General features: G+C 42.5%; 1 protein-coding gene across 1 annotated transcript in view; it reads left to right on the top strand.

The window, feature by feature from the left end:
• Positions 1-12,299, top strand: part of LOC144742031 (SLIT-ROBO Rho GTPase-activating protein 3-like) — a 30,952-nt gene extending 18,653 nt beyond the window's left edge. Inside the window, exons 3-11 of the mRNA XM_078624527.1 lie at positions 350-512; positions 2,758-2,820; positions 5,643-5,828; positions 6,923-7,051; positions 8,548-8,769; positions 8,865-8,966; positions 9,661-9,858; positions 10,420-10,504; positions 12,268-12,299. Of these exons, the coding sequence (XP_078480653.1) occupies positions 350-512; positions 2,758-2,820; positions 5,643-5,828; positions 6,923-7,051; positions 8,548-8,769; positions 8,865-8,966; positions 9,661-9,858; positions 10,420-10,504; positions 12,268-12,299 (1,180 nt within the window). The remainder of the gene's footprint in view (positions 1-349; positions 513-2,757; positions 2,821-5,642; positions 5,829-6,922; positions 7,052-8,547; positions 8,770-8,864; positions 8,967-9,660; positions 9,859-10,419; positions 10,505-12,267) is intronic.
• Positions 12,300-12,436: the final 137 nt, after the last annotated feature.

Genomic DNA, 12,436 nt, shown 5'->3' with positions numbered 1-12,436 from the left:
GATAGAATCCAGACAAGAGGTTTCAGGGGGTAGAGTATATGTATCTGTGGAGCCATGTCTGCATCCATATGCCTGGGTCTTTTCTGTCTGAAAGCACCGCAGGCAGAGGCAGAGCTGGTTTAAACTGATTATGCACCAATCAGGGCCCATGACTCTGAATCCTTGGGTCCCCAGCATTGCATATTTAACCACTTGATGTTCTAATTAGACTGTAGTGATGTTGTGGAAATAAGATGTATTTAGTGTGATGTCATATGTGAGGCCAGGAACAAAGGCACTTTACGGGATATAGCATTCATACCGTGGGGAATTCTATCAATGTAGTAAGAACTAAGTATTTTTTTTCCAGGAAAGACCAGCACCTGCTGTCCTCGGTAAACTGCTGGTACCTAGTGCTGAACCAAACCAGACGTGAGAGCCGTGACCACGCCACCCTGAGTGACATCTACACCAATAATATAATTCTCCGTTTGGCCCAGATCAGCGAGGACGTCATCCGCCTGTTCAAGAAGGTCAGTGAGAGAGTTTTACTGTGACTGCTACCATCATGTTTTCACTACTGATTTCCAATCATCACATGCCAGAATCCAGAATATACAAATATGAAGCAATCTGCTTTTATCTTTCATTTCTGTCATGAAAACATCAGGCCGTTAGGCCTATATCCGCAATCACTGACTGTACAATAGTTAAAGGCTGGAGCCGTGGGAATTTTCAAGTAGCTCCTTTATTTGTTTGTAGTTTGTGTTTATCTAACAGTGTCTTGGAGCTCTGCAGGTTGATAGAAGCAGCGTGGAAAAAAGTGGGACCCCCATCCCCCCAGTTGTATAGTCTGCAGCCCCAGCCCCATGTGATCAACATTTGGCTTACTGTCAGCACATAGCAGACATGACTGAGGTCTTGTTCAAACATCAAAATCCTGTTTTCACCTTGCATGCCTTCCTGTAGGTACTGCCTACGAGGCTTCATTCAGATATTAGTGTGTGTGTGTGTGTGTGTGTGTGTGTGTGTGTGTGTGTCTGTGTCAGAAACTGGCGACTGTGCTGACAGAGCAAAGTCAGGTGCCCTCAGGAACTGTATTCTACACTTGAGGGTTTGAATGTACGGCTCTGTGTCGATTAGCTGGAACTCTTATTGGGAGACAGTGAATGATTGAATGTTTCAAAAAAATGTTTTGAAGTAGTAGTTTTGATGAATGACGTGGCAAGGGATCAGAGACAGAAGGTAGAGCTACTAAATCGCCTCCAAGCATTGGTCTTTCAAGTCCGAGTCATATGATTCCTCTGCTATAATCCTTGAACGTATGTTAGTTATTATGATGCACGTGTTGGTGCACTATGGTACCCCAGCTAACTAATTGTTTTCGTTAACTCTAAACTTAGAGTGACTTTGAACCAGACACTCCCAGAAAATCCACATGATCTTTGGTGTGGTATGAATGCCATATCTCTGTTGAAAGGTTTATCACAGTGTTGCAGGGCTGTTAAAAATAACAAGGAAGCTCGTCTTAACTTGTGCAATTACAGTAGGTGTGGCAAATGTGAATTACAGGGAACCGAATTTGTTTGCTGTCTGCTCCATGACGCTCATTACAACCATGAATAACAGTGAATGCAAAGAATGTACATTCACAGAAATTGCTGTCAAGGCTTTTAGAAAATGACCTAGCACTGCTCTTTCAGAGCATTGCATCACATTTGTTCATTCCCTGGTTGGACCCTCCCTGCTCCCCGTGAGCCTCTGCAGTACATGCTGCAGTCTGTCTCACTTCAGAGCCCCTGTTGCATACAGATGCCACTCACCAGTCACTAGAGCCCTCCAAGAGTTCCCCATTGATCACATTCAGTTTGATGCTTGTTTGAGAAGCACTTAATTCCTGCTCTCCTGATAAAACGGCGAAAACAGCAAATCCATTCTGCAAGACTGAGGGTACTCAGACTTCTTCTGGGCACATTGGATTATCTTTTTTTTTTTAATGCCGAAGCAAGAGTCTGTTTTATCCTCTTTGATTAGTTAAGTCTGATGACTCATTAACAGGTTTTTACAAGCACAGTTATTATAGCTGAGCAGGGTGTGCATGACCAACATGGTGCATTTGGATCCCTGTGGGTGGTTGAGATTTGTGTGTGTTTGCACGTGTGTGTGTGTCAAAATGTTCATAAACCACTATCCATGGGCTAAAAAGTGCTGAAATTGATGAGGAAAAACTGTCAGTTGAATGTTTATCCCAAAAAATTGAATTAGAAGGACCATTAGTAAGGGTGTTGGCCAGCCTCACCCAGCATCTTCATGTCTGTACGTTGTGCTTCATGAGACAGCAGTGAGTCAGTGTAATGCAAAGGAGGGGAGTGTAGGGCTACGCCTATATGCCATGGGATGGGAGCTGATGTGTCATAGCACAGAGCAGCATCCCAGACCAGCTGTACGACGGAGATCTCATTCACTAAGGAAGGACCCTTTAAATGTAGGCTGTTTATAGGTAATTTATATGCTGTGGAGACTAGTGTCCAAGTGTATCTTTTATTGTGGAAAATGATCCTAGATTTTAGCCATGACTATATCCCATTAATCTTTCATATAATATGTCGTAAAAAAAGGGAAAGAAAGTAAATCCACCATGTTTTTTTTATATATATATATATAGTTTTGATGATTGAGCTGATACGAGCCGGTATGCTGCCCCTTATAATGCATCGAGTGGAAACAACAAAAAACAAAAACAAAGCACATAATTCAGTTTCGCTTACTGTGTTTCAGAGCAAGGACATTGGGATCCAGATGCACGAGGAGCTGGTCAAAGTGACAAATGAACTCTACACTGTAAGTAACATTTGTCTCTAGATCGATCCATCAGGCTGTACCTCATCACTGCGCTCATCCGAGCATCTGCTTCCTCTTCTTACTTTTGTGTTTCTTTTGTGCTGACAGATCTAGAAACTGTGGCAGCACAGAAGCGAGTCGGATAAGTTATAATGAAACTACCCAAAACTACACTACACTAATGATGAAGTGTGTTTTAACTGTTCTGACTGAAATCCATTGCATCACTATAGATTTAAACAGGTAGACAATTGTTCCCAATTCTTTGGTGCATTAATGATGTGATAACTACATCGATAGTAACAGTGAAATGTCCAGAGTATAAAACATACTGTGTTGGTGTGCAATTATTGTAGAAATGAGGCTTCATGCTCCAAGCTGGATGAGTTTCGACTGTTTTCTGTGCCCTGGAGTAAAACAGAGGAAAGCTGCCTTCTGATGTAATCTATCATGCAATGTACATTTACAATTCACAAACTGTATAAAGTGGCCAGAGTTGACAGGGCTGACATCGGATTTTATTCTACATAAATAGCCAAATCAATGGTGTGCCTACATGGCAAATATCTTGAGGTGTATATAGGTCAATATTTATTAGGATTCAATGCGGAAAACTATGGATTCCCATTGGAATCTTGACTGCTCAATCAGAGTTGACTTTAGCCTGAAGATGAAATCAAAGTCTAAAATGAAGATCTGAGTCAGACATTGCCTGTTTTTCCTTCAAAAACCTGACTGATAGATACTGAGTTCTTGATTCAGGGTGCTATAGCGTCTGTTAATTTCCTGCTACACTGACTTAATATCCCCAGTGGATCAATAAAGCTTCAGCTTATCTCACCTTTCTGATCCAGCAGCTTCCATCTGATGTCCGCTCTTCTGTCTGATGTGCTGTTTTTTTTCTCATACCATATTTTCTGTGTAACTTTCATTTATTCACCATGTCATTCATTCATTGTAGAGTCATTCATTAAGAGGATATACAAGAAGATCCACTCTGGTACTTTGGTGGTGTGTGTAGCATGTGTTGTAAAGGACACTAAACAAAACTTAACTGCTTCTGCATACTTGAAGACATCAGAACTTTGTCCAGCGCACAAACCGACGTAGTAGGTCAATACACAGTCGATGTGGGTGTTGGAGAAGAGTTCACAGATCAGTGCAGCAGCCTGAGTTTCTGGTGACCCTCTGGTCTGGGGTCTAGAGCACAAATAGCTGAAAATCACATGACACAAATCACAAATTTTGCATCCCAGTGCCCTCTGTTCATGCTTGTGTTTCTGAAAGCAAACCTGTTCTCCAGCAGCCTGCGTTTTCTGGAGACATCTCTTCTTTGATCATTTGTATGACATTCTGGACCACTGGGTACATGAGTGTGTTCTCCTCCGTGGAAATTTCTTGAATGGGACAAACCTCCGATGAGCGGGAGTCAAATAACCCTCAGCTGTAGTCGGAGGACTCGACTAAACAAACCTCCTGTGGACACGACTGAAGCTCGGTGTGTCTGCCAGTTACTGTGTGTCTTTCCCCGCAAGTCAGTCCGTTCAAGGCTGGCTGGAAATCTAGCACATTTTCATAGGCCTTTAAAAGAATTGTTTGTCAGCCTGAGGAGGAAGAAAAGTGTTGACCTATTTTTTCTCCTCTTAGAGGAGCAGCTACATCAATTGCAGCTTGTACCAGCGTCTTTAATTCTAGTCACTTGTTGTTAAGAATTTGCACACTGCCTGGAGAGTGGAGCGTTTAACAAGTAGAACCTATTGATTAACCAATGGCAGAATTGGTAAATCAGTGTCCACATGACCCGTCGTCATTTCCCTGCAGAGACAAAAAGCCATCTTCAGCTTCAAGGAAACCTGATCACCAGAAATCTGCAGAAGGAAACAAATAAACTAATCTTTATGTTGACATCCTGAGGTGTTGGAAATTCTAAATCCTTCCAGGACATTTGAAGAGACAGCTCACATCTGGACTTTCCTTCACACTTTACGAGACTTGAGAATGTTGTCCCAAGAGGAGAGAGAACAAAACATCTGTGACGAGTTAGGAAGGATGCAGGGTGCCGCTGATCTGTCTGGCAAGGCTTTTTTTTTTTTAAATCTTCTGTCACTGCACTCTTGTCGTCTCCATGAAGTAAGTGCAGAGGCGTTTCAGTGCATAAGTACAGATGAAAGTACGAAAGACATGTCGACAAAGCAGAGAAACGTGTCATCTGTAGAGAAGAGCAAAAAAACGAACGAGCCTGAAGTGACAAAGAGTTCCTGAAGACATTTTATAGAAGTTGGGAAATCCATAATGAGGGAAAGGATGTCATGGATGAGGATGAATCACAGAACTCACGGCCCAGTGGATTCAGTAAAAACATTCCATGTGCAGAGACATGTGAGTTACCACTGTATTGATCCTTCAGGCCACCACGAATGCAAAACACAAACCAGATTGAGAGGCAACAACTTTGGACGATGTGATCATACTCTTTCTCTTCTACAGACCCTTTAGAGTGTTGTTAAACTACCCACTTATGAAACACATCAGTAATAATATGTATTTCCTGAATTAATCCTGCCTCACATTAGAATCTTTAATAGTTTGATGAGAGGAAGCGTATTTATAGAAGGCCGACTCCCAATAAGGAATACAAATGATTTCTCCATTTCAGTTTCAGGAAATACCTGTGTTACTGCACAATGAGCCTGTTTACTACTTATTTCATATGAAGAATTAATGATAAAGGCCCCATGAAACAACTGCCAACAGGCCCGTCTTCAGATGATAATGCTGTTAAAAAGTATGATTATCACCAACGTCTGAATGTTCTCCTACAGGTGATGAAAACGTACCACATGTACCACACAGAGAGCATCAGCGCCGAGAGCAAACTGAAAGATGCTGAGAAACAGGAGGAGAAGCAGTTCAGCAAGTCTGGAGATCTCAATGTGAACCTTCTGCGCCATGAGGACCGGCAGCCGCGGCGCAGCACCGTCAGGAAAATTGAGAAGATGAAAGAGAAGGTGGGTATTCTGAAGCTATGGTAAATGTTGACCTAAGACACGTCACATTGTGTAAGACACATTACATTATGTAAACTGACGACCAAAGACACATCTGCATATATAGAATGTATGATTTGTGTGACAGACAGCATTAATTTGTTGATATATTCTTGAATTGTTTATTATTCAATATCTGCACCCAGGAAACTACTCGATTCAAGGCCAATGACCCAATCTTTCTACTTAGTGTAAAGTTGGTGTGTTTGTTAGGGGCCGAGGGCAGGTGATCTCTGATACACATGGTACTTTGGATGCAAGCATGCATTTCTCATTGTGAATCTTCATGCAGATAGAATTCCAATTATCTCAGGGGCAAGTCAGAAGGCTGACAGGATGACGGCTTTTCAGGTCAACTCATAGGTAGCATCTTGTTAGAGACCCGAACACCAGTTATTACACCTTCTCGCAACGGAATAAACTTTTTCTCCCTTATCAGTACCATGTTTCTACGCCATTGAAGTTGTCTCATTATTCCACCTGCAAACAGGCTTGTGGACAGGAAGGAAGAGAAGGTCATCTCCTCTTCTAACCTCCTGCTGAAGTTTGCATCTTAACAACTTTTTAAAGCTGTACACAAAATGTCCATGTACAGTGAAAATTAGAATTTTGAAAACTCCATGTAGTTTTGTTTCTAATACAAATGTCACTTTATGAATATTCACTTACTTAATTAAGCTATAGCTTGATGAAAAACACATATACACTACTTGTAATACCTTAAAATGGAGCTGAAAAACTCTTCACTAAGATCCCGATGCATACTCATACACATCCCGCACACAGGTCACGACCTCTGCGCCTCTGTGCCTCCTTGTCACCATCCACATTCAGCCTCTTAAGTGCTGACAGACAGAATAATGACTAAATGCAAGTCTGTCTACAGCACATTAACCGTCTCAAGTCTGTTTCTGTAAACACTCCCTGACATCTACCTCTCCAATCGTCCCAGAGCTCGCGTATCGCCTGCGTACACACTCCTACCCGCCACACTGCTCCATTCCCTGCACTGATGGTTTTTCCTTCGTCTGCACCATCTCTTCTCTTTTCTCCAGAGACAAGCCAAGTACTCGGAGAATAAGCTGAAATGCACAAAAGCCCGGAATGACTATTTGTTGAACCTGGCAGCAACAAATGCAGTTGTAGCAAAGTATTACATCCACGATGTCTCTGATATGATCGACGTAAGTATGCGCTGATGGCACACGTGTTTGTTTACGTGCCTCTGCAGGGATTTTTGATGTTGATTTTCGTCTGCATGACAGTTGCTTTACTCACCATCTGTTCCTGTGTCTCAGTCACTCACTGCTGTTTGCTCCCAAGCTGTTCTGTTTGCCAAATAAATGTTTTCCCATCCATTTGTTTCTGCATGAGCAAGCCAACATGGAGACGCTTGTTAGCGACATCAGTTGACATGAAAATTATTGTGACGGTGACATGATGCAAATGTGGAATATTTTGCTCACTTCATTTCAATTGAATTCACTGGCATTAATACAATGATTCATGCGCAGGCACAACTTGTCCTCTACATTGATCTTGTAAATTTGTTGTTTTGCTCATGTGGGGTAAGTTGAGTGTCTGTAAATATATGAAAACCTGGTCTAGGCTGGTTCTCACTGAGAATGGAGAGAGCCTCTGCTATGCTTTGTTGTGACATAAAGTTGAATGATTTTCATGCTACCATTGGGACAAACACAGAATATTCTTCTTCCTGAGACCTGAGATTCACACAGACACACTTTACTCATGAATGTTCCACGCCAGACGACACTCATCAAACCTAGTTCATCCCTAAAAATAAGTTTAACACTCAGTTGTAATAAAAAAAAGAGGATTACAAATTTCTCAAGTGTTCAGATATGATTGCGCTGACTTGGAATTTCTATAGTTAAAATAAAAATAGTAATAATAATACAAAAATTGAATTGTGTCTTGTCGTGTAACTGACTTGACCAAACCAGGTTTCGTTGTAATACTACAATAACATTAAAGAGCTTTACTTTACTTAGTGTTTTCTAAGACTATATACACTACAAAAATAGAGTTTCTGCACCTGTAATGAGAAGGATGAGGAGGATATAGACAACAAAGGGAGTGGTCAGTAGCACATTTAATGGTGTGTAATGATCCTTTCTCCAACATCTGCTCCACCCGACTGTGGCTGCAGATACGAGAACATTCCGTCAGTTCGCTTATTTCAGCCAGACTAATTCTCTCCCTACAGTCTTCAGTCAGCAGAGCTTCTTTGTGTGGCGCATTGAGGTTTGGGCACGGAAGTAACGTGACGGCTCCCTCACTTGCTAAAGACCACTAAAGACCATTTACTTAGTGATTCACAGAGCTGTCATTTTCCTCAAGCTCCCTCTGAAACCTACTTGCTCCCATCGTCTGTCTAATTAGGTGAGTTCATAGAGCTCAGTGTGATGAGACTGTGTTTTTCTTGGCATTCCACTGCGCCAGCTCCAGTGGGTCCGTGTACTCAATTTCTATTTATGAAAAGCAACCTGTAGTGAGATATAATTTGAGATTTTAGTCCACGAAATAGGTCTCAGCTCTAAGGGCAGTGCACCTCAAAGCCTTCTGTCACATTCCCTGCTTTATTTTGTCATTAACACCACCTACTTTTCTGCACACCATCCATCTGCAGTGTCATTCATCAGCTGTTGTATCCCCTCAGTGCTGTGACCTGGGCTACCACGCTAGCTTGGCACGCACCTTCAGGACCTACTTATCTGCGGAGTACAACTTGGAGACATCCCGCCACGAGGGACTAGATATCATTGAGAACGCAGTGGACAACGTGGACTCTCGCAGTGACAAGCACAAGATCATGGATATGCATAACCAGGTGTTCTGCCCGCCGATGCGCTTTGAGTACCTGCCGCACATGGGCGATGAGGTCAGAGCCTTTTAAATGGCGCGTCTCTATATGTCATGTTTAATTTGTAGAAAATAACTCCTCCCCTCCAATGTAAATGTGTTCCTGTTCCTCAGGTGTGCCAGGTGAGCGCCCAGCAGCCTGTCCAGACTGAACTCTTGATGCGCTACCACCAACTGCAGTCTCGCTTAGCTACACTTAAGATTGAGAACGAGGAGGTGAGGATTTATGACAGCTGTGAGTCTGTCCATCACCACCAGCACCACCCCACCCACCCACCCCCAAAACAGCACGACCCGCCTCCCTTTCCCTCGAGCCATGAAGGAGGGCCACATCACCATCTGTTCTCATTGCAATTATTCTCCAATGACCTCTTGCTCTGCGGGAGCCGAGAATAAATTTAGAGGAACGAAGAGCACCACTTTTGGGTTTTGAATGATGTTGTATATAAAATGATCTATGAAGATGATGACGAGAGGGAAATCTCATTAAAATGACAAACAGAAAGATGCAAACAGAGGTCATAATAACACGCCCAGTAGAATTGTCTGTTGCAATGTTCTGCTTCTTCCTGATCGTGTTTTGGGTTGGTGCTGGTGTCATACCATGACGGGAGAACCTGCTCCACTAATTAATTATATTGCACATGCTTGTATTATGTATGTTTATCATCAGGTACCAAAGCAGAAGATTTTATTCTCATATAATCATTTTTTGTCTTCTTGCAGTCCATATTTTATTTGCCAATTTTATTGAAGATGAATAAGCCGGATCAGGAGTTCTTGTCCTTGGAAATTGTAAATGTTACTGACCACTGTTATTTTTTCTGTCTTCCTTTTGACAAGAAAATATGGTCAAGTAACATTTGATGCTCTGTTAGTCATCTGCAAACATATTTCTCTGTCTGTGTAGGTGAGAAAGACCTTGGATGCCACCATGCAAACTCTGCAGGACATGCTGATGGTGGAGGACTTTGATGTGTCAGATGCCTTCCAGCACAGCCGCTCCACTGAATCCATCAAGTCTGTAGCCTGTGAGTCCTACATGAGCAAACAGAATGTGGCGAAGAGGAGGTCAAACCAGCAGGAGACTGAGATGTTCTATTTTTCGGTGAGTTCATGTTAATTTTTTGTTGAGATGGGATGGTTCAGACATGTCACAGCTCAAGTCAGATTGTTGATCGGATTTTGCGATGGAAAATATGTATCGTGAGTTGATGAATATATGAAAACACCTTTAAGTGTAATGAAACATTTCATTATCCAGGTTTGATGAACATTTGTCTCTTCAAATCTTATCTTATTGCATTCAGTTTTCTTTACTGATTCTTGAAGGATATACAGTAAATGTAATTAAAATGGCACCCCCTTGGGTATGATTACATATTTTGTATGAATGGGTTAATTATCTTTGAACAATCATGATGCATCTCTGAATCAATTATTTACCACATCCCCGAAGACTGTATGGCTGCCTGCCTACAGCTGCGCTGCCCCACAAAAATCGAGCCATCAGTCATATTTCCCACATCCTAACAATACAATTATACAATTTAAACCTGAACAGATTAAACATCTGGTCATTTTAGGTGAATTATCTATTTTCACAAGGTTTATGTCATGCTGGATTAGTGCTGCTGCTCACTGGCTGTGCCTTAATCTCTGTGTCTAGAAATTCAAGGAGTACCTGAATGGGAGTAACCTCATCATTAAGCTGCAAGCCAAGCATGACTTATTGAAGCAGACGCTGGGTGAAGGTAAGAATCCTCCGTTAATGGCACAGGGTTGAAAAACATTTCACCCTGTAATTGTAACCTTCACCAACCTGCCACAGCTCTGTAAAATCGCTGCCTCCAGGGTTGAAGTGGTGCAGGTCTTATCTAATAAGCAGCAGGGAATGAGCTGTAGACTGCAAAGACTTTTTAGGGTTGCAGAAAGGAACGGGGCACCTGCATTTGGAGGCATTCATTCCCCTTTCTGCTTATCTTCAATGGTTATCTGATAAGCGTCTACGTGGTGTGGCCACAGGGAGGGTTTGCATTACCACGGTTTAAAGGGTTCTCCTGGCCCCTCATCTCTCTGTGGGTCCCCTGGTCACCTCAGCCGTAAACAGTGTGCGTCCAATCAGTCTGCTGGACCGAGCTCAGACCCATCTCCACATCTGCTCCCTCATCACCTAATAGAGACAGCTGAGGCCTCGCACATGGTACCCACAACTGCAGCGTCTGTCCAGATTTTACATTTATTAATTCTTAATAATTTGTTTTGCAGCATATCAAAATGATTCCTTTCAATCTCTGTGGCATCCAACTGTGACACCCACATTATTGTTCTTATCACACTCTGGCCACATGTCTTTGTTATGTCCACAGTGGAGCAGCTGAGAGAGCGTATAAAAATGGCATATGGCGTCTCCAGGTACCCCGGTGTTTAATTATTGAGGTGATCAATCAGGGCTGTGACGCACTCACGAGCTCAGTGCTTCTTATCTAAAATGGTGCTTTGTGCGTGTTCGCGTGTGTGTGAGTGTGTGTGTGTTGAGGCGGGTGCCACATGGCGTTTACATCTCGCTGCATGTATTAAGGAAAACATGCGTTGGCACCAGATCAGACAGTGCCAGGAAATCAGTCAGCTCTTGTTTCCCTGGTGAAGAGTCACCGAGTCCCTTTGGTTTAATTTATCACCTTTTATCATAGCTAATAAACATGTCCTCTATCATTGATGGACAAAAAGACTTTTTGCTGATGTTTTAGAAAGATGTTTATGATTCTGAGGTGAGTTGGTCCAAAGCAGACAGCACAGTCACTCAGGGAAATGATGTCTGGGAAATGTGCTGTTGTTTTCTTCACATGAACGCTCCAGAGCCCCCTGGCCCATCTGCTAGAATGATGTGTTGTGAAATGGTGTTAGCCTTCGCTCTGTCTGTCCATTGTTAGACGGAATAAAGAAATAATGTTGAAATGCTTTGGTGCTATTGTTTTTTTTGGGACCTTTGACTCTGGTCCAGCTTGACTTCCAGTGACTAAAGTCCAGTCAGTAAAGAATTTCACTCTGTTAAGAAACTAACTAAATATTTTTCACCCACAGAAAAATAGGGCAGAGTTTAAAAATAGACTGTCACAACAGTTTGATGGTGACTTTGCATTTTTTTCCCGTGTACATATTCACACATTGTGTCTGTGTTTGAATTGTAACAAAAGGCTCAGTGAGCCAGCAGACACATTGTTCAGTGTCACTACTGATAGACCCCCTCCACCCCCAACATGCACACTGCTGCCACCAGCCCCTCCCTCCCTCACTAAGAGGAGGACCATTCCCTGCTGGGTCCTCCGGGTCCCCCGAGGATCCGGCGACAACTGCTCAATAGCTTTGTCCAATGAATTAGAGTTAGAGAGGCTCCATTCATCCTCTCAATAGTCTCAAAGTCTCTCCCACCAGCGCAGCCAAGCACAGGAGTCTATACGATTTGTGCAATAAAGGCAGTGATACGTAACATTTCCCTCTTGTGTTCGGTCCACAGGGGAAAGAGCCGAATGTGGAACGACCCGGTAAGATCTGTTTCGAAGCATCTGCTCACATTATCACATTTAGATGTCAAGTATGTGAGATATTTATACTAATCAGAAAAGTGCATCAAACTTACTTGCAGTATTTTCTATGCTATGTACATTACAGCTATATCACATGGA

The sequence above is a fragment of the Lampetra planeri genome, unplaced genomic scaffold, assembly GCF_965212315.1.
Source record: "Lampetra planeri unplaced genomic scaffold, kcLamPlan1.2.h2 scaffold_824, whole genome shotgun sequence".
NCBI lineage: Eukaryota > Metazoa > Chordata > Hyperoartia > Petromyzontiformes > Petromyzontidae > Lampetra > Lampetra planeri.
Note: the sequence above shows the minus strand (reverse complement) of the source record. Positions and strands in the feature narration are given on the sequence as shown.